Raw genomic sequence first — 21,987 nt, 5'->3', positions numbered from 1 at the left:
AGCAAAGAAACATTATATGCACTGGAGGATTTACAGATATCCTACGGAGGGGGTATTGCATTTATTTATTTTTAACCTTTATTTCACCAGGTGAAACTCATTGAGATTAAGAATCTCTTATTCAAGGTCGACCTGGCCGATGTCCAGCAGCAGCATTTAAATACATTCAATTACAGACAGAAAACACAAAGGAAGACAAACAAATCAAATAACACAGCCAGGTGAATTTAAAAACATTCACATCTTAAAGAATGTCCTTCTAATTCTTTCATTTTGGATTTAAAAGCATTCAACGAGACCAACTCACTGAGTTTCAATCATTCTGCAATGTAGTCTGTGCCGAGGGTGCAGAATACACTAAAGCCCCTTTTCCAGTGTCCGTAAGAAGTCCTGAGATGCAGAGAGTATTGTCCGTCCCTTTTCTGTGTGATGAGGACACATACAGTAGGTTGTATGGGAGTAGATTTATATATAAAGTTGTACCATTGACAGAGCCTCTGGGTGGCCAGGGCAGGCCATCCCACCCGAGAGAATAACTTTACAATCGGTAATGAACCTCAGAGAGAGAAGCACGGTAAGCTGTGTCAACCGTACGAAGTGGCGGCAACAAGTCGCTTTTTTACTTTAAAAGAAAAACACTACTTATGCCAGAAAATAAAAACCTACTTTTAGCCTCAGCTTTTCACCAGGTTCTGCACATGTGGCTTGAAAGTGAGGTCATCAATCAAAATACCGAGATATTTATAAGAGTTTACAACCTCTAAGTTGAGGGAACATGAGTTTGGTCTCGTCCGCATTAAGAACAAGATTCAGCACATTCAAAGCATTTTGCAAGGATTCAGTTTCCTGCACAAGAGGTGACGCACAGTATATAACAGTGTCATCAGCATAGAAACGTGTTGACCCAAATTATTTATATAAATAGTAAATAAAAGTGGACCTAATGCAGAGCCCTGTGGCACGCCCTTGTGGTCAGCTATATCTTGCATCAACAGTGACCTTGAGGGAATATGAGTTTGGTGTTATCCGCATTAAGAACAGGTTTCAGTTAGTCTGGTATTTTGGACGACATTAAAAGCATTTTGCAGAGTTGACAGCATAGAAATGAAAATTAGCATCTGACACGTTTTGACCCATAGATAGTAAATAAAAGTGGACCTAATACGGAGCCATGTGGCACGCCCTCGTGGCCGGATGTACCTTGTATAACCCACTGTGCTGTCCATGCAGAATATTCCTTATACGAGTCTCTATGTGTCTCTGCTCTGCTGTCCTCCACAACAAAGGCGGGCCTTCCATGCCCGTCATGCACCCCAAACGGAGCCCCACTAGCACGGGTGAGCGTGAGCTGCGGGAGGGACGGATGCCTTCGCGTAAGGCCAGCTGTAGCGTGATGGGGAGCCACAGCCTCCCCCCCTCCAGCCCCATGGTCAGCAGTGCCAACAACCCCAACAAGTCTGAGATCCCAGACCGCCGCAAAGACATGACCGCAACCACGGTAAATGAGCGGCGTCCTCCTCAGGTAGAGAGGAGGAGGACGTCCATTTGGAAGTCAGAGAAAAAAAGGGCCGAGAGAGCTTCTCAGACTTTTGTTTTTAGCTCTCTAATTTTATTTTCTCTAATGTTATTTGATCACTACTTTTACTTCACTCTTTTTTGCAAAGGAACAGTACTTCTACTTGAGTGCTCTAGCACCTCTGGTAGTTAGTAACAGTGACACTGTTTAACATAGTCCTCATGTATACTGACGTTGACACTGTGATATTCAGTGGAACCACGTCCACTACACACTGTTAAAGCTAAATGATCCTCCTCTCTGTAGAATAACATCCCTGGAAGCGCCATGACACGCAGGAACACATACGTGTGCACGGACCGCTCGGGCGCCGACAGACACTCTCTTCTGCAGAACGGCAAAGACAACAGGTACCGCTGTGTGTCAGTTCAGATCTTTAATAGGTACTATGTGATGGAGCCACGTATCCTCTGGATCTGTATCAGCTAAAATCAAACATTAACTTCAAAAGGAAGGTGTAAGATGGGTGCTCCAGTCATTTAGCCTGAAGATATTTACTCTAAGAGGGAGCAGTTCTCTGGTGTTAGTTCGGAGGATGTGTGAAAGTCTGAAATAGAACTTCCCGGTACGTTTTGTGTCTTGGAATCTTGCCGGTTCAGTTTCTACAGTTCTACCAACATGCTCACGTCTTCAAAATGAGACAGACCTGGACGTATTTCTCCCATCAGACAGCGAACGTAGCTGTAAATCACTAGAAGCCAACGGAGCTTAAAGACAGAAGTCCATTTTTAATTTAAAGGGTTTTTATCCAATTAAATTGTGAATACTTCTACCATGTGGAGCTCATTTAAACAAAGTAAATAGATTTCAGCAAACAAGATAATGGTGGCGAGTTTACGATCATTCCTTTCCTTCCCTGCAGCTCTCTGGGCCACCGCTTGCCTGTAGCGTCTCCCTCCACGCTCAGCATCTCTGGCGCCGGAGCCGCCTCCTCCTCTTCCTCTTCGGACCGATGCCGCCTGACCCGAGGCTCCACCATCCGCAGCACCTTTCACGGGGGACAGCTGAGGGACCGCGGGCCCCCGGTCTACTCGGCCCCGCCCACTTCACCCACATTGTCCCACCACGACGCCAGCCCCCTGCCCCACGCCCGCACCAGGGCAACCTCCAACCTCTTCACCAAGCTGACCTCCAAACTCACTCGCAGGTATGTAGATGAACGCCACATGTCACATGTCACGAGATGGATACCGCTCTCATGTCTGAGCATTAGATATGAAGCTACAGCTGTTAGCTTAGCATGAAGACTGGAAGCAGGGGAAACAGCTAGCCTAGCGAACCTACACCGATCAGCCATAACATTCAGACCACCGACAGGTGAAGAGAATAACATTGATTATCTGGTTACCATGGCACCTGGCAGTGGGGGGGTATATTAGACAGCAAGTGAACATGTTGAACTTTGTGTTGGAAGCAGAAAAAATGGGCCAGCGTAAGGAGGGCCAGTGTAAGGAGGGCCAGTGTAAGGAGGGCCAGTGTAAGGAGGGCCAGCGTAAGGAGGGCCAGTGTAAGGAGGGCCAGCGTAAGGAGGGCCAGTGTAAGGAGGGCCAGTGTAGGGAGGGCCAGTGTAAGGAGGGCCAGCGTAAGGAGGGCCAGTGTAAGGAGGGCCAGTGTAAGGAGGGCCAGCGTAAGGATGTGAGGGACTTTGACGAGGGCCAGATAGTGCTGGCTAGACGACCGGGTCAGAGCATCTCCAGACCTGCAGCTCTTGTGGGATGTTCCCGGTCTGCAGTGGTCAGGACCTACCAAAAGTGGTCCAAGGAAGGAGAACCGGTGAACCGGCGACAGGGTCAGACCCGAGGCTCATTGATGCACGTGGGGAGCGAAGGCTGGCCCGTGTTGTCTGATCCAATAGAAGAGCTACTGGAGCTCAAACTGCTGAACAAGTTAATGCTGGTTCTGATAGAAAGGTGTCAGAACACACAGTGAGGAGCAGTTTGTTGGTACGGGGACCGGTCAGGGTGACCACGCTGACCCGTGTCCACCGACCAACAGCTTCTACAATGGGCACGTGAGCATCAGAACTGGACCACGGAGCGATGGAAGAAGGTGGCCCGGTCTGATGAATCACGTTTTCTTTTACATCATGTGGATGACGATGAGTTGGAGGTGTTGACTCGGCCTCCAAATTCTCCAGATCTCAATCCAATGGAGCATCTGTGGGATGTTCTGGACAAACAAGTCCGATCCACGGAGGCCCCACCTCACAACTTATACAGGACTTAAAGGATCTGCTGCTGATGGCTTGGTGCCAGATACCACAGCAGACCTTCAGAGGTCTAGAGGAGTCCATGCCTCCACAGGTCAGACCTTCAGAGGTCTAGAGGAGTCAATGCCTCCACGGGTCAGACCTTCAGAGGTCTAGTGGAGTCCATGCCTCCACGGGTCAGACCTTCAGAGGTCTAGAGGAGGCCATGCCTCCACAGGTCAGACCTTCAGAGGTCTAGAGGAGTCCATGCCTCCACGGGTCAGACCTTCAGAGGTCTAGAGGAGTCCATGCTTCCACGGGTCAGACCTTCAGAGGTCTAGAGGAGTCCATGCCTCCACGGGTCAGACCTTCAGAGGTCTAGTGGAGTCCATGCCTCCACGGGTCAGACCTTCAGAGGTCTAGAGGAGGCCATGCCTCCACAGGTCAGACCTTCAGAGGTCTAGAGGAGTCCATGCCTCCACGGGTCAGACCTTCAGAGGTCTAGAGGAGTCCATGCCTCCACGGATCAGGAGGAGGACCTACTCAATATGAGGCAGGTGGTTATCATGTGATCGGTGTATTCCGTCTTTAGAAGACGAGATTCACATTAAATCCGGGCAGCAGCAGCTCAGTCCATGAGGAGTTGATTTGGAAACCGGAGGATCGCGGGTTCAAGTCCCCACACAGACCAAGTATTGAGTGTGGACTGGTAGTTGCAGAGATGCCACTTCACCTCCAACCTTGGCAACTGCCGAGGTGCCCTTGAGCAAGGCACCAGCCCCCTAAAAATGCTCCCCAGACGCTGTATAGTAGCTGTTCCTAATATACTGGATAGATTAACTGCAGTAGCTGTTCCTGATATACTGGATAGATTAACTGCAGTAGCTGTTCCTTATATACTGGATAGATTAACTGCAGTAGCTGTTCCTAATATACTGGATAGATTAACTGCAGTAGCTGTTCCTTATATACTGGATAGATTAACTGCAGTAGCTGTTCCTAATATACTGGATAGATTAACTGCAGTAGCTGTTCCTTATATACTGGATAGATTAACTGCAGTAGCTGTTCCTAATATACTGGATAGATTAACTGCAGTAGCTGTTCCTAATATACTGGATAGATTAACTGCAGTAGCTGTTCCTAATATACTGGATAGATTAACTGCATTAGCTGTTCCTGATATACTGGATAGATTAACTGCAGTAGCTGTTCCTAATATACTGGATAGATTAACTGCATTAGCTGTTCCTAATATACTGGATAGATTAACTGCAGTAGCTGTTCCTAATATACTGGATAGATTAACTGCAATAGCTGTTCCTGATATACTGGATAGATTAACTGCAGTAGCTGTTCCTAATATACTGGATAGATTAACTGCAGTAGCTGTTCCTGATATACTGGATAGATTAACTGCAGTAGCTGTTCCTAATATACTGGATAGATTAACTGCATTAGCTGTTCCTTATATACTGGATAGATTAACTGCAGTAGCTGTTCCTAATATACTGGATAGATTAACTGCATTAGCTGTTCCTGATATACTGGATAGATTAACTGCAGTAGCTGTTCCTAATATACTGGATAGATTAACTGCAGTAGCTGTTCCTGATATACTGGATAGATTAACTGCAGTAGCTGTTCCTAATATACTGGATAGATTAACTGCATTAGCTGTTCCTGATATACTGGATAGATTAACTGCAGTAGCTGTTCCTAATATACTGAATAGATTAACTGCATTAGCTGTTCCTAATATACTGGATAGATTAACTGCAGTAGCTGTTCCTAATATACTGGATAGATTAACTGCAGTAGCTGTTCCTAATATACTGGATAGATTAACTGCATTAGCTGTTCCTGATATACTGGATAGATTAACTGCAGTAGCTGTTCCTAATATACTGGATAGATTAACTGCATTAGCTGTTCCTAATATACTGGATAGATTAACTGCAGTAGCTGTTCCTAATATACTGGATAGATTAACTGCATTAGCTGTTCCTGATATACTGGATAGATTAACTGCAGTAGCTGTTCCTAATATACTGGATAGATTAACTGCATTAGCTGTTCCTGATATACTGGATAGATTAACTGCAGTAGCTGTTCCTTATATACTGGATAGATTAACTGCATTAGCTGTTCCTTATATACTGGATAGATTAACTGCAGTAGCTGTTCCTTATATACTGGATAGATTAACTGCAGTAGCTGTTCCTGATATACTGGATAGATTAACTGCAGTAGCTGTTCCTGATATACTGGATAGATTAACTGCAGTAGCTGTTCCTTATATACTGGATAGATTAACTGCAGTAGCTGTTCCTAATATACTGGATAGATTAACTGCAGTAGCTGTTCCTAATATACTGGATAGATTAACTGCAGTAGCTGTTCCTGATATACTGGATAGATTAACTGCATTAGCTGTTCCTAATATACTGGATAGATTAACTGCATTAGCTGTTCCTTATATACTGGATAGATTAACTGCAGTAGCTGTTCCTTATATACTGGATAGATTAACTGCAGTAGCTGTTCCTTATATACTGGATAGATTAACTGCAGTAGCTGTTCCTTATATACTGGATAGATTAACTGCAGTAGCTGTTCCTAATATACTGGATAGATTAACTGCAGTAGCTGTTCCTGATATACTGGATAGATTAACTGCATTAGCTGTTCCTGATATACTGGATAGATTAACTGCATTAGCTGTTCCTGATATACTGGATAAATTAACTGCATTAGCTGTTCCTTATATACTGGATAGATTAACTGCATTAGCTGTTCCTTATATACTGGATAGATTAACTGCATTAGCTGTTCCTGATATACTGGATAGATTAACTGCATTAGCTGTTCCTGATATACTGGATAGATTAACTGCAGTAGCTGTTCCTTATATACTGGATAGATTAACTGCATTAGCTGTTCCTTATATACTGGATAGATTAACTGCAGTAGCTGTTCCTTATATACTGGATAGATTAACTGCAGTAGCTGTTCCTAATATACTGGATAGATTAACTGCAGTAGCTGTTCCTAATATACTGGATAGATTAACTGCAGTAGCTGTTCCTTATATACTGGATAGATTAACTGCAGTAGCTGTTCCTTATATACTGGATAGATTAACTGCAGTAGCTGTTCCTAATATACTGGATAGATTAACTGCAGTAGCTGTTCCTAATATACTGGATAGATTAACTGCAGTAGCTGTTCCTGATATACTGGATAGATTAACTGCAGTAGCTGTTCCTGATATACTGGATAGATTAACTGCAGTAGCTGTTCCTTATATACTGGATAGATTAACTGCAGTAGCTGTTCCTTATATACTGGATAGATTAACTGCAGTAGCTGTTCTTTATATACTGGATAGATTAACTGCAGTAGCTGTTCCTTATATACTGGATAGATTAACTGCAGTAGCTGTTCCTTATATACTGGATAGATTAACTGCAGTAGCTGTTCCTAATATACTGGATAGATTAACTGCATTAGCTGTTCCTTATATACTGGATAGATTAACTGCATTAGCTGTTCCTAATATACTGGATAGATTAACTGCAGTAGCTGTTCCTAATATACTGGATAGATTAACTGCAGTAGCTGTTCCTTATATACTGGATAGATTAACTGCAGTAGCTGTTCCTGATATACTGGATAGATTAACTGCATTAGCTGTTCCTAATATACTGGATAGATTAACTGCAGTAGCTGTTCCTTATATACTGGATAGATTAACTGCAGTAGCTGTTCCTGATATACTGGATAGATTAACTGCATTAGCTGTTCCTTATATACTGGATAGATTAACTGCAGTAGTTGTTCCTAATATACTGGATAGATTAACTGCAGTAGCTGTTCCTTATATACTGGATAGATTAACTGCAGTAGCTGTTCCTAATATACTGGATAGATTAACTGCAGTAGCTGTTCCTAATATACTGGATAGATTAACTGCAGTAGCTGTTCCTTATATACTGGATAGATTAACTGCAGTAGCTGTTCCTTATATACTGGATAGATTAACTGCAGTAGCTGTTCCTGATATACTGGATAGATTAACTGCATTAGCTGTTCCTGATATACTGGATAGATTAACTGCAGTAGCTGTTCCTTATATACTGGATAGATTAACTGCAGTAGCTGTTCCTTATATACTGGATAGATTAACTGCATTAGCTGTTCCTGATATACTGGATAGATTAACTGCATTAGCTGTTCCTGATATACTGGATAGATTAACTGCAGTAGCTGTTCCTTATATACTGGATAGATTAACTGCAGTAGCTGTTCCTTATATACTGGATAGATTAACTGCAGTAGCTGTTCCTGATATACTGGATAGATTAACTGCATTAGCTGTTCCTGATATACTGGATAGATTAACTGCAGTAGCTGTTCCTTATATACTGGATAGATTAACTGCAGTAGCTGTTCCTTATATACTGGATAGATTAACTGCAGTAGCTGTTCCTGATATACTGGATAGATTAACTGCAGTAGCTGTGTTTTGAACAATGTGTGACTTTGTGTGTATTTACATTAACATATGAGATGATGCAGCGTTGTTGTTGTTGTTGTTGTTGTTGTTGTTGTGAAGTCCTTCCTGTCAGCTGGAGCGCAGCCTGTGGATCAGAACGTTGTTATTCACCGAGGCCTTTTGGCGAGCCCGTCTGTGGCCCCGGATTATCCTCCGCCCCCCCTCCCAGTCGTCATAATCACACATGTCTAATCTTATCAAACCTCAGCTTTATCCTCGCCAATCAGTTCCTGCTGCGCTCTTCTCCACCACTGGCTCTGCTGTGATTCAATATATTCTCTCTTATCCCCCCCCCCACTCCCTCTCTCTCTCTCTCTCTCTCTCTCTCTCTCTCTCTCTCTCTCTTTCTCTTACCCGTATTCCCTCTTTTCTCTCTTTATCTCGTTGTGCCCCCCCCCACCGTCATCAGGGTCAACCTTGACCCGTCCAAGCGCCAGGGCTCAAACAAATCAGTCTCGGGTTGTACTCTTCCACAAGGATCAAAAACAGTTAGTAAGTTCCCATGACTCTGTCTCTGTCTTCTTTCTCCGTCTCTATCTCTGACTCTATCTCTGTCTCCGTCTCTGACTCTGTCTCTGTCTCCGTCTTCTCTCTCCATCTCTATCTCTGTCTCTATCTCTGTCTCTATCTCTGTCTCTGTCTCCATCTCTGTCTCTATCTCCGTCTCCGTCTCTGTCTTCTCTCTCTGTCTTCTTCCTCGTCTGCCTGTGCCGCTCCATCCGTCTGCATGAGCTCTCCATCCCTCCATCTATGAATTAGTGCTCGTCTGCATGACTTGTTAATCGTCTTCATACCGTGGTGGTCCCACAGACGCATGGTCCGTTTCAGGGTCAGTGTCATGACAACGAGTCCTTTATGACCCTTAGAAACGGTGTTTCATGTTTTCAACTTGTGTTTGTGGTCGATGGTTGAAAGCCACTAAATGTTTATTCCATGTGTTGTTGGATGGAACAGGAATGTTTAGTGTCTTTAGAACAGGGGTCAGAAACCTGCAGCTCTTCAGCTCCTCTCCAGTAGATCTTTAGTTCCTCTCCAGTAGATCTTTAGTTCCTCTCCAGTGGATCTTCAGTTCCTCTCCAGTGGATATTCAGTTCCTCTCCAGTGGATATTCAGCTCCTCTCCAGTAGATCTTTAGTTCCTCTCCAGTGGATCTTTAGTTCCTCTCCAGTAGATCTTTAGTTCCTCTCCAGTAGATCTTCAGCTCCTCTCCAGTGGATCTTTGCTCCTCTCCAGTAGATCTTTAGTTCCTCTCCAGTGGATCTTTAGTTCCTCTCCAGTGGATCTTCAGCTCCTCTCCAGTAGATCTTTAGTTCCTCTCCAGTGGATCTTCAGCTCCTCTCCAGTAGATCTTTAGTTCCTCTCCAGTAGATCTTCAGCTCCTCTCCAGTAGATCTTCAGCTCCTCTCCAGTAGATCTTCAGCTCCTCTCCAGTGGATCTTTGCTCCTCTCCAGTAGATCTTTAGTTCCTCTCCAGTAGATCTTCAGCTCCTCTCCAGTGGATCTTTGCTCCTCTCCAGTAGATCTTTAGTTCCTCTCCAGTGGATCTTTAGTTCCTCTCCAGTGGATCTTCAGCTCCTCTCCAGTAGATCTTTAGTTCCTCTCCAGTGGATCTTCAGCTCCTCTCCAGTAGATCTTTAGTTCCTCTCCAGTAGATCTTCAGCTCCTCTCCAGTAGATCTTCAGCTCCTCTCCAGTAGATCTTCAGCTCCTCTCCAGTGGATCTTTGCTCCTCTCCAGTAGATCTTTAGTTCCTCTCCAGTGGATCTTTAGTTCCTCTCCAGTGGATCTTCAGCTCCTCTCCAGTAGATCTTTAGTTCCTCTCCAGTGGATCTTCAGCTCCTCTCCAGTAGATCTTTAGTTCCTCTCCAGTGGATCTTCAGCTCCTCTCCAGTGGATCTTTAGTTCCTCTCCAGTGGATCTTCAGCTCCTCTCCAGTAGATCTTTAGTTCCTCTCCAGTAGATCTTTAGTTCCTCTCCAGTAGATCTTTAGTTCCTCTCCAGTAGATCTTTAGTTCCTCTCCAGTAGATCTTCAGCTCCTCTCCAGTAGATCTTTAGTTCCTCTCCAGTGGATCTTCAGTTCCTCTCCAGTGGATCTTCAGCTCCTCTCCAGTAGATCTTTAGTTCCTCTCCAGTGGATCTTTAGTTCCTCTCCAGTAGATCTTCAGTTCCTCTCCAGTGGATCTTCAGTTCCTCTCCAGTGGATCTTCAGCTCCTCTCCAGTAGATCTTTAGTTCCTCTCCAGTGGATCTTTAGTTCCTCTCCAGTAGATCTTTAGTTCCTCTCCAGTAGATCTTCAGCTCCTCTCCAGTAGATCTTCAGCTCCTCTCCAGTGGATCTTTGCTCCTCTCCAGTAGATCTTTAGTTCCTCTCCAGTGGATCTTTAGTTCCTCTCCAGTGGATCTTCAGCTCCTCTCCAGTAGATCTTTAGTTCCTCTCCAGTGGATCTTCAGCTCCTCTCCAGTAGATCTTTAGTTCCTCTCCAGTGGATCTTCAGCTCCTCTCCAGTGGATCTTTAGTTCCTCTCCAGTGGATCTTCAGCTCCTCTCCAGTAGATCTTTAGTTCCTCTCCAGTGGATCGTTGCTCCTCTCCAGTGGATCTTCAGCTCCTCTCCATGTGGACTATTATAAATGGAAATAACTGTTCTGTGTTTACATTTTCATTTTTATTTCTCGTTGTTGTAGGTCTATGGTACGACGGTACGACGGTACGACGGTACGGTATTAGGGCCACATTGAGGAAAACAAATCAATCTGAGATTTAGAGAATAAAGTCATAATATTATAAAGTAGTCATTTTATGTGTTATTTTCTTTTTTCTCATAATATTCTGACTTTACTGTGTAAATCTCAGACGTGTTCTCCCTCAATGTGGTCCTAATACTCCGTAGTACATAGTCTCTCTGGCCCTCACTGCATCAGACTGATCTACTATATACTCAGACTATAAACTGTTACCTTCATCACAGGGATTAAAGGGTTAGCGGCTCCAGACAGATTTGTTTTTGATAGCAAAGGTTGCTGACCCCTGGTCATGAACAGAAGGACTGCATTTATATCTGCATGCCTTAAAGGTTATGAGGAACCGGACGAGGTGAGGACTCCCCGTCGTGCACATCACGTGCTTGTTGTTGTTGCCTGCTTGGTCTGACTGTCTGAACGCCGTCTCGTCTGAGGGTTGTGGGTCAGTCGCTGGGTTACCTCTCACTAACTCTACTCTGTTTGTCCTGCAGGGTCACAAATGAATCTGAGGGAATCAGGAGATTTGCGGTCACAAGGTGAGTGCAGGTGTTCCAGCTGCTTGGAAAGATAGATGATTTCTGTGTTTATGAGACAAGTAGAGACATCCCTCCTCTCTCTCTCGCTCTTTCTCTCCCAGTTGCCATCTACCTGGGTATCAAAAAGCGTCCGAGCCCCGGACCATCGGACGTGGCCGGGATCTGAGAGGCGGCGGGCGGCGGGACCCTGCGGAGGTGGTTCTGGCTCTGCGGGAGGCGGCGCTCGGATGCGGCTGCCAGGTCCACCATGCCGGCCCCTTTCTGCTCTCCTGCACCCACGGCGCGGCGGGGGGCCGCGTGGCTTTCGAGGCCGAGGTGTGCCACCTTTCCACGGGCACCTCCGAGACTTCTAACGGAGTGCGCTACACGCGACTCTGGGGGACGCCGCTAGCTTTTCGGGACATTGCCACCCAAATCTCTAAGGACCTTGAACTTTGAACGGAGTGTTTGAGTGTGTGTTTGAGTGTGTGTGTGTGTGTGTGTGTGTGTGTGTGTGTGTGTGTGTTGATGTGTGTGTGCAAAGGGAGGCGGGAGGGTGGAGGGGGTGGAAATAATTGAAGAAAAAAATATCAGCGAGGCGGCAGCAAGGGGTCTGGACCCGAGAGACAAGACTTCTCCTTCTGTCTCTTACATGACTACCCCCCTGCACACACACACACACACACACACCGGACCCGTAAAGCCCCCCCCCCCCCCCCTCCTCCACCCAATCACCCCCCCCAGCTCAGCCGACGTCTTCGCTGAGCGACTGCACCCCCCGGACCTGGATCAGACCTGGATCAGACCTGGATCAGACCTGGATCTGGACCTGGATCCGGACCTGGATCAGACCTGGATCAGACCTGGATCAGACCTGGATCTGGACCTGGATCCGGACCTGGATCAGACCTGGATCAGACCTGGATCAGACCTGGATCAGACGGAGTCTAGTAGAATCTTTTTTATTGCTCCTCTAGCCATAATGACTCTTTATTTTGGTATTTATTGCTCTGATCATTGTTTCTACCCGACATCACCGTCACCGTCACCACTAACATCATCTCTTCGTGTACCGGACGTCATCGACCAGCCAGTCCTTTATTTTTAAACTCTTCTTATATATATATATATATATATATATATATATGTGTCACCTTAACGCCCCCCCCCCCCCCCCTCACCGATGCTTATCTGCTGACTGTCATCACCCGGGGACACTAACGTGGATCTGGTCCGACTCAGTGATCAGGTTCAGGGTTGCGTTGCTCTGGTTGCTGTACATACAGCAGTGACGACTGCACTGGATTAAGGTCAGTGGGAGCAGCGTTGACGGGCCTCTGAAACAGCCAATCAGAGGCTTGAGATGTGACATCTTCCGCTTCATGAACCGCCTCTCAGTCACATCAGTTTCTCTGCACAAAGTCTAAATGTAGATCATGTTTATTAAACTAAATTATTATGCATACAAGATGAAATCAATACAGCTGATTTGGTTCAATATTATTAAGGTTTCATACCGTTGTTGTCGTCATAGTAATCCCTTTCCTCTGCCGGCTCTACGTGCACACATGCTGCTCTCTGGTTGGCTGGATTCCATGTTTGTCAGCGCTGGTCGTCGTCAGTTAAACTTGTTCAAAGCATTTTGGATTTCCCGCCCCGTTTCATCCCTTTACCTTCTTCTAAAGCACTAGACTGAAGACAGCAGAGACAAACAAAACGTGGCGTCGTCGCACAAACCTTGAAATGTCGCCGTCGTCCCACCGCTGAGTAACCGTAGGTTTGGTTTATTTGCTGTTCTATTGTGTGCCATGTGATCTCACCTCAGCCATCATCTCAGCGTGTTGCCGGGAAACACCCTCTCCGATTACACTCTCACCTTCACACACACAGAGACAAACATGCACTTCTAAATGTCCACCCTGTCTATAAACTGGTCTGTCCATTACTGATGACTGTGGGGGGGGTGTTCTGAATCTGGAAAGGCACGATGAAGGCAGCGTGCACAGTGTTTTCTTCTTGTTAGTCCAGTTGCCTTTAAAGTGAACAACCCCCAGCGCCTTCATACAGTGCATATTTAATGTAAAATAAAATCAAAAGAGAGAGAGAGAGAAGAGAGGAAGCTTTCTGTCCTCCCTCCCTGTTTTTAGTGAATACCGTACTGTGATATTTACGTAGGCTACAGAGATCATGTTGTTTGGCTGCTGATTTACTGTTAATACTATCTCTCAGTTGTGGCTTTGCTCATGGTGACCCCAAAAACACCCCCATCATAAACCCCCCCGACTCCCTACATTCAACAGGGACGCCGACCTCGACCCCGTCCGCCACCTTCGTACGTACGACCGACTTTTCCTTTCTAACGTCCCAACGAGCGTTTGGATTTCCTCAGCTCTTCGTTTGAGACCCTGAAACACTCCGTCCGCCGCCATCGTCACTCTCCCGCCGTAGACCAACGTATGACATCATCGTCACTCTCCCACCGTAGACCAACGTATGACATCATCCTCACTCTCCCGCCGTAGACCAACGTATGACATCATCCTCACTCTCACGCCGTAGACCAACGTATGACATCATCCTCACTCTCACGCCGTAGACCAACGTATGACATCATCCTCACTCTCCCGCCGTAGACCAACGTATGACATCATCCTCACTCTCACGCCGTAGACCAACGTATGGCATCATCCTCACTCTCACGCCGTAGACCAACGTATGACATCATCCTCACTCTCCCGCCGTAGACCAACGTATGACATCATCCTCACTCTCACGCCGTAGACCAACGTATGACATCATCCTCACTCTCCCGCCGTAGACCAACGTATGACATCATCCTCACTCTCCCGCCGTAGACCCACGTATGACATCATCCTCACTCTCACGCCGTAGACCAACGTATGACATCATCCTCACTCTCACGCCGTAGACCAACGTATGACATCATCCTCACTCTCCCACCGTAGACCAACGTATGACATCATCCTCACTCTCCCGCCGTAGACCCACGTATGACATCATCCTCACTCTCACGCCGTAGACCAACGTATGACATCATCCTCACTCTCCCGCCGTAGACCAACGTATGACATCATCCTCACTCTCCCGCCGTAGACCCACGTATGACATCATCCTCACTCTCCCGCCGTAGACCCACGTATGACATCATCCTCACTCTCCCGCCGTAGACCCACGTATGACATCATCCTCACTCTCCCGCCGTAGACCCACGTATGACATCATCCTCTCGGTCCCGTTTGGCGAGCGCTGTTTCATGGCGCCCAACGAGGGGAGGCCGGCGTTGACCCGTCCTCCCCCTCGGGGTGAGAAGCAGACACCAATGTGGACACCAGGAGTCTGTCCTTGTCCTCTCCCTGGACGTTTCTCATTGTGGTGTATATTAGCATTAGGTAATATAGACCTCAATGCACTTTGCTTTGACTTGAATCAGCTCCTTCCAGTGTACCTGTACAGGTAATACCCAGAACTAGCCACTGGAGGGCGCCAATGTCTTAAATGTGAAACACTTCAATTTGTGGATATTTGCACAGGTACTTTATTTATTTTTTAGAATAATATCATTTTAAAAAAACAAAAACAGGATTTATATCAGTCATTTGATGGCTGTATATAAAATATATGAATATAGTATATATCTTAGAGCTCAAGGTTTATTTATAGCTAGAGCAAGGGAAGTAATTCTAGTTTAAAGCAGATTCTGTCAGTGACAATGGGGAACTAAACCAACCTGCAATCCTGCATGACTTCAGAGTTTGGGTTTTAGGGGAAAAAATGAAACATGATGCACACCTTAGGATCGGAAGCTTTGTGAAACGCAGACACGGTCGTTTTTTGGACATGAATTGATATAAAGAACTGGTGCTAAATGTGGCACCGGGTCCGTCCCCGTTCACTAAAACAAACAGGACAGCTTGGGTGAAACACAGTGACTTCACTCCACCTTGTTTGATAGAGGATAGGTTCAGTACACTCCAACTACTTAGACATGCCATGAAATGTACCACAACGTATACAAGTGTGTAAGAAAAATGTTCAGTTGTAGATCCAGCGAGGACACAAGGAATAAATTGTGCAGTTTGGTTGGACTTTAACTTGAATTTACTCCGAGTCCCTGACATGATGAAAGCCCTGGGTTGCATTCAAGCCATAGAAATGTCACGTCACTGTCTCCTGAATATGAATCGGGTTGTTTGCGAAGCCTCTCGGTTGAAATTATTGAGGTGAAATGGGCGAAAAAGCAAATAAGTTAGTGTAAAACAACTCACTCTTAGTATAAGATGGATGAACATTGTCTTAAGGTGGAATCTACTGTGAAAAATTCTTGAAAAGATTTTGTTGAGCTGATTGTTGAGTAAACGTGTGTGTACCTGCTCAAAGGTTTAGATGGTGGATGGTACAGTATTAGGACCCCAGTGGGCTCAGTATTTAACATACGCTGGAAACAGTCGATGTTATCACGAAGAAGAGACCGAAGAACACACACAGTTTGACCTGTATGAGTAATTTTACACTGCTCTGCTGTTTAATTCCTCCCCTCAGAGACTAACTGTAAACTGAGATGGAGTGGTTGTGGTTTATAAGGAGAACACGGAGCTGAAGATTAATAAAATTCACTGATGTTGGCGGGGTTTTTTTCCTTCATTTTGGCGTCTTGCTGTCACACAATCTGAATATTGGTCAAAAGCTGTTGATCATCTAACAAGGTGAGTGTTGAAAGTGAGATGTTTACATGCTGTAATGTTCCCTGTATTCCCTGTCTGTCTCTTTAAGCCCCCCCACTCCTGCTCTGATTGGTCCGTCTGTCACCGCCTTCGCAGTCGCCCTAACCCTAACCCAGCGTCGCCGCCATCTTGGGCAGGTCAGGACGAGCCTGTAAACACATACAAGTGAACGGGGGAGCTGCCGTTCTTCTGGATAAAGTAACGTCTATATTCGCAACCGATTTCAATGAGTGGTCTTTATATTCAAGCGTGTATAATCTACGGTGAAGTACTGTAGGTTAGATTCCCCCCACAAAAACCTTTGGTTCACTGAGAGCGATGCTCTCGTTTTCAGGAACGCCCTGATCACATTCACACATTCACACCTGGAAGCTGCCCAGTACAACCTCCGACTGATCTGTTGGCCACTGAGCTCCACTGGAGCGGTTGGGGTTAAGGACCTTGCTCAAGGGCACCTCAGTGGCGGTAATGAGGGAGAGAGCTCGCTTCTCTAACCTTCAGGCCACCACGGCCCAAGTTTAAGTTACATCTTTACAAAACGTTTGCTTCCGTAGGTCATCAGATATAAGAGCTAGCTAGTGTTTATTATTGTTAGCTAAGCTAATGTTCTTCATGTCTCACGTAACATTGTGTTTAAAACTTGAAATGTACGATATACGCGTCTAATATCGTAAAGGATAAAGCTGATGTCATGTCTTGGGTTTTGGAAGAGTAACGTTAACTGTAAGCTACGCTAACGTTGATACACTTCTTCTCCTCGTAGATCATAAATCCTTGAATATAATAACGACTCATTGAAATCGGTTTAGAAATGTCGACGTTGTCATTTTTATCCTGAAAAACGGCAGCTGCCCCGTTCACTTGTATGTGTTTACAGGCCAGTCCTGACCTCCCCAAGACTGTGGCGACGCTGACGTATAGCAGCAACATCTATATATACACATCTATGGTGTCAACTGCAGTTTAGCTGCATTTCCACCAGTTCCACCTCTGTTCTTTCATAATTTCACAGTATAGCACCTAAACCTGAAAAAAGACATGTCCCCTTCTACAGTATGGGACCGTTAATATGTGGAGATTAGACTTTGTTATTTTCAGTTCCTCTGGCTGCAACACAAAACATCAAAATTGTGCATTTTTCATGGGGTACTTTTTTATTGAGCAGTATACCAACAGCTTCAATAATCATTACTTTTCATAAGAAAAAGTAGGTGATGCCACGTCTGCCAGGCGAGCCCGGCTCAGTGGAGGCTGATCCCAGGATGTTACCAACCAACACAGGAGAACTCGAAAAAAAAGAACAAAGGGCGGAGGAAAGAAGAAAAAAAAGCTGGAAGGAAGAAAAAAAAGAGGTGTGCAGAGTCAAGAGTCTCTTGGTGAGTTTCCTCGGCACGCCCGTCAGCTGGCTCGATTGCACATGAATGGTCACGAGATAAACAGAAGATTGTCCCTCTTTACTTCTGTGCGGGGATCATGCTGTCGATGGCCTCTCCCTTCTCCAGCTTCTTCTCCATCTCCACCATGAGCTTCACACCATCAACCACCAGCTGGACCTGGTACACCTCGGAGGAGCCCAGACGGTCAGCGTTGGAGATGTCGAACACGCCACCCACGGAGGCGGTGTCCACACCACCTAAAGAGGACAAGGGACGAGGGACAGATTACACATCACACCTTTCAGCTCTGTAGAATCTCAACAGAGATCTTCAGGGACCCGCCAGGCAGATCCCACAAGCTAAAGAGAGGACATATATTCGCACCTGTGCCACGCTTCTGCAGACGCAGCCTGGTGAGGATCTCTTCGAACTTGGCGTGTGTGCTCAGCTTGGGCAGCTTGACGTGCACGCCACCACGCAGGCCGGTACCGAGGTTGGAGGGGCAGGTCAGGATGTAGCCAAGATGCTCGTTCCACATGAAGCCGTGGTTGTGCTTCTTGAAGATCTCCTCGATCTGGGAGATGAAAATAAGGAAGTCAGAGGAACATCCAGCAGTGATCCACGCCGCTTTCGCTCTCGACTAGGATCGTTTTATTTACCTTCTGCAGGCCGACGCAGAAACGCCTGAAGACCTCCCTCATGTTGCCGCCTGGCTGCATGGAGATGACACGCAGGTGATCCTCCTCGTTCACCCAGACCAGGAAGGTCTTGTTGTCGTTGTGCCTGGATGGAGATGGATTCAAGGGATCAGCATACGGCGAAACATACAGGTGATGCAGAAACATAATGAAAGTGTGAACCCACAATGGGCCTGCTGACAGTTATTGGTCATACTCACATGATGCCTCTGCCGTCGGGCCAGTCACGGGCCATGCCAGCGCAGGTCAGCAGGGGAGAGACGGGCTTGTCAAACAGGAAGTGGTCAGTGATCAGCTGCTCCTGCTCGGCATCAGTCATGGACTTCAGGGGGTAGTACTTTCCCTTGAACTCGCCGTCCAGGCTGGTCAGAGCTGAATCAGAGACACACGTACAGTTAGGACTGATTGAAGTTCTTCTGCGATAGATCTCAACAGGACATGCTGAGCTGAGTTTCTTCTGTCATTTAACATGACCATTTACTGATTTAGCATTAAATGAACAAGCAGAAGAGTGTGTTTCTACCTCGTATCCTTCAAGGACACTTTCCTTCTGTTTGAGGCCCAGCTTACTGCCCAACCCTTTGCATACTTATGGACTCAAACTATTAATAACTTACCCTCAACGGACAGCTTCTCAATGGCTCTGCGCTCCCCACGGCTGTTGTGGGGGGGCAGGGTGAATCCCTTGATGCTGCGGCCGGTACGAACACGGCTGGACAGAACGTAGTTGGGGTCCAGGTCGTCTCCACCCTTAAGACAAAATGATAAATTACATAGTGAGACAGAGGCCACGGACGTAGGACGCTGGGCTTCATCTCTGCTCCATTTGTCTCGCTGAAGGTGTGAAAATCAATGAAATTATCCAACGTGTTTGGTTTCACGTCTGAAACTCTTATTTTACTCCAAGAGTCTTTCCTTAATGAACCATCGTGCTTTCTGCTCTTTCTTAAAAACTGGGCTACTGCACCTTCAGGTTCTCGAAGTTCAGGTCGGTCTTGTGCTTGTCAGTGGGCTTGTATCCATTATGACGGTCGGAGATGACGGGGTCGAGCAGATCCTTGAAGACATCGTAGGACTCCTCATCACCAGCGACGCAGCCAACAGTCATGATGAAGGGGTGACCTGGAGCCAGGGACCCGATAGGAAAGCAGCAGTTAGAAGACGGGAGGGAATCTGAGAATTTGCTGATTTTATGTCCAACAAACGTGCAGTTTTGTTTCAGTTAGTAGAGCTACGTGTCTGAATGGTTTAGTGTGTCAGTGTCTCACCGGGGTTGTCGACACCAGTCTGGATGACGTCATCCAGGGTGTAGCCACTGGGTGTCTGCCTGTCCCTAATCTTGCCATACAGCTCCTTGGTCAGGATCTTGGCCATATGGTTGTTGTGCTTGGACAGGTCTGGGAACTCATCCTCAACTTTGTAGTTGAGTTTGAAGTTGTTGTGGGTGTTTCCGAAAGGCATGATTGCTTTCTGACACTGCAAAGATAAAATAAAAATAAAACACAGGATGAGCAAACTTCAGCAGAGACTCTAACACTGTCTGTGAAGGTGATCTGAATATCCCCAAAACATCTTTTAGAGCTATGAGATATTCTGCGAGACAGCTGCAGAGTATAAGTGGTGTCGGCAGAGGAATCCTGGTAACAAGTGTCACTCAATTCTCGACGGCTCAGATGTCCAGTTGAAAATAGAGCTGGGGGAGGAGACCGCGTCGCCTGGGTGGGTATTTTTAGCATCAGCACATCTAACTGTATACCATTTCTTTAAAATGTCCTCCGCATATACAAGTATCACTTTAATGCTCTCGGCACACGCATCAAACCCAAGTTCTCCAATTTACACGTTGACACATGAAGACGTCTGTGCGGGTCCTGTTTTACATACGTGTCCACTCTGCACCTTCTTTCTATCACACTCCGTATCACTGCACACCCTGCAGGTTCAAACACTTAACGTTGTCACTATGCTGATCTCCTGACCGCCGTCTGACCAGCTGCTGACGCTCCACCACAGTCCAACAAGATCTATTTGCTTCTCATTATCTATACATGTTACCTGTTTCATCTCGCTTTGATCGGCTGATCACATGAAGAAAAACAGACCAATGCAATGATGCACTTGTGACATCACACGAAATGCAATCTGCAGCGGCGTGTAATGGAGCATTTTGGTCATCATTTTTGATGCAGTTATCACTTTGCTAAGAGCTTAAAGCCCAAAAGGCCATCTTAAAAATGTGACTCTTAAACGGCTAGAATCAGTTACTTGACATCCGGAGCCTTCCGGCGGTCTCTGACACGTCTCCAACTGTGAAGCACCTGTCCACATAAATTAGCGTCCCAATGAGAGCGTCCATATATGTAGTGATACAAGTTAATGCAACAAGCAATGCAGCTACCGCTACGCTAAAGCATCATGTTCATGCGTATTTTCATTTCATAACATTATCTGACTAAATGCAATGACCTCTGATACCCAGTAGGTCTCTTTTTTTCCCAGAATGCGTCATATGGATTCAAACATTCAAACTAATCCTAACCCTCAAACATCTTGGAGTTGTTGTGCATTTATCCTGATTTCACCACAGACTTTGAGTCCCTAACCCTTCATCAGCCAAACACAGTCACGTTCTCTCCGTTCTAAATCTTTGAATGGTTCTCCGAATCCGCATGTCTCCAAATATCTGCTCCTCCTTCTTTAAACTCCACCAAACAGTCAAATGTGATATTTCTTTACCTTCACAGCAGACAAGAACAGAGGTAACAATCCTGGGGATCAGATCCTGTTCACTACAGCCAATATAAGGGTCACCCGACTCTGGAGGTCTTTGCTCCCTGTATATATACCGGCAGACGCTCAGCCATTGGCTTGTCCATTTTAGTGCCTGCTGCGCCCTCATTGGCCGGATCCTCTGCACTGATACTCTGGACAGTTTATGAAAGGGACGCATTTACATCTCAGTCATCCAAGACGGGTACTGCAGCTGTACCCCCCCAACACCACCCCTCACCCACCCATGGCCCATACATAGCACCAGAGAGTATCTGAGAGGGGAGGGGGGTCACAAGGGTGGGTGAGGGGTGGTGTGTGTGTGTGTGTGTGTGTCGGGGGGGGGGGGTTGAAAAAAGCTGAGCTTCACTTTTGCCAAGCATGTTGTGAAGGTTGGAAAGAGTCAGTATTCTCTATCTATCTCTGACTGATATCTGGTTATGATGTTAATCCTGAATGGTTCACAGTTGGTGGAGGGTTGGAAAGAGTCGGTATTCTCTCCATCGCTGACTGATATCTGGTTATGATGTTAATCCTGAATGGTTCACAGTTGGTGGAGGGTTGGAAAGAGTCAGTATTCTCTATCTATCTCTGACTGATATCTGGTTATGATGTTAATCCTGAATGGTTCACAGTTGGTGGAGGGTTGGAAAGAGTCGGTATTCTCTCCATCGCTGACTGATATCTGGTTAGGATGTTAATCCTGAATGGTTCACAGTTGGTGGAGGGTTGGAAAGAGTCGGTATTCTCTCCATCGCTGACTGATATCTGGTTAGGATGTTAATCCTGAATGGTTCACAGTTGGTGGAGACCTCCTTGATGAAGA

At 46.1% G+C, this 21,987-nt stretch overlaps 2 protein-coding genes across 3 annotated transcripts in view; one reads left to right on the top strand and one right to left on the bottom strand.

Annotated features, from left to right (window-relative positions):
- mark4a (MAP/microtubule affinity-regulating kinase 4a) overlaps nt 1–16,219 on the top strand; it is a 59,361-nt gene extending 43,142 nt beyond the window's left edge. Inside the window, exons 13-18 of one of the 2 annotated variants that reach the window (XM_074612272.1) lie at nt 1,287–1,498; nt 1,823–1,926; nt 2,439–2,723; nt 8,732–8,814; nt 11,553–11,597; nt 11,699–11,908. In XM_074612272.1, the coding sequence (XP_074468373.1) occupies nt 1,287–1,498; nt 1,823–1,926; nt 2,439–2,723; nt 8,732–8,814; nt 11,553–11,597; nt 11,699–11,763 (794 nt within the window). In that variant the 3' untranslated portion in view covers nt 11,764–11,908. Of the gene's footprint in view, nt 1–1,286; nt 1,499–1,822; nt 1,927–2,438; nt 2,724–8,731; nt 8,815–11,552; nt 11,598–11,698 lie in introns of both variants that reach the window. The other variant, XM_074612271.1, reaches the window with a different exon arrangement.
- A 1,227-nt stretch (nt 16,220–17,446) lies between these two features.
- ckma (creatine kinase, muscle a) lies at nt 17,447–21,252 on the bottom strand. Its single transcript, XM_074611199.1, has 8 exons — nt 21,129–21,252; nt 19,661–19,868; nt 19,360–19,514; nt 19,010–19,142; nt 18,593–18,764; nt 18,354–18,477; nt 18,079–18,268; nt 17,447–17,951 (listed from the first exon to the last, which is right to left on the bottom strand). The coding sequence occupies exons 2-8, from the start codon at nt 19,851–19,853 to the stop codon at nt 17,773–17,775; spliced, it is 1,146 nt and encodes a 381-aa protein (XP_074467300.1). The 5' UTR covers nt 19,854–19,868; nt 21,129–21,252; the 3' UTR covers nt 17,447–17,772.
- Between the last annotated feature and the right edge of the window lie 735 nt (nt 21,253–21,987).

This window comes from Sebastes fasciatus, chromosome 16 (assembly GCF_043250625.1).
Source record: "Sebastes fasciatus isolate fSebFas1 chromosome 16, fSebFas1.pri, whole genome shotgun sequence".
In the NCBI taxonomy this organism is placed as follows: domain Eukaryota; kingdom Metazoa; phylum Chordata; class Actinopteri; order Perciformes; family Sebastidae; genus Sebastes; species Sebastes fasciatus.
The sequence above is the reverse complement of the archived record's forward strand: the minus strand, read 5'-3'. Positions and strand labels throughout refer to the sequence as shown.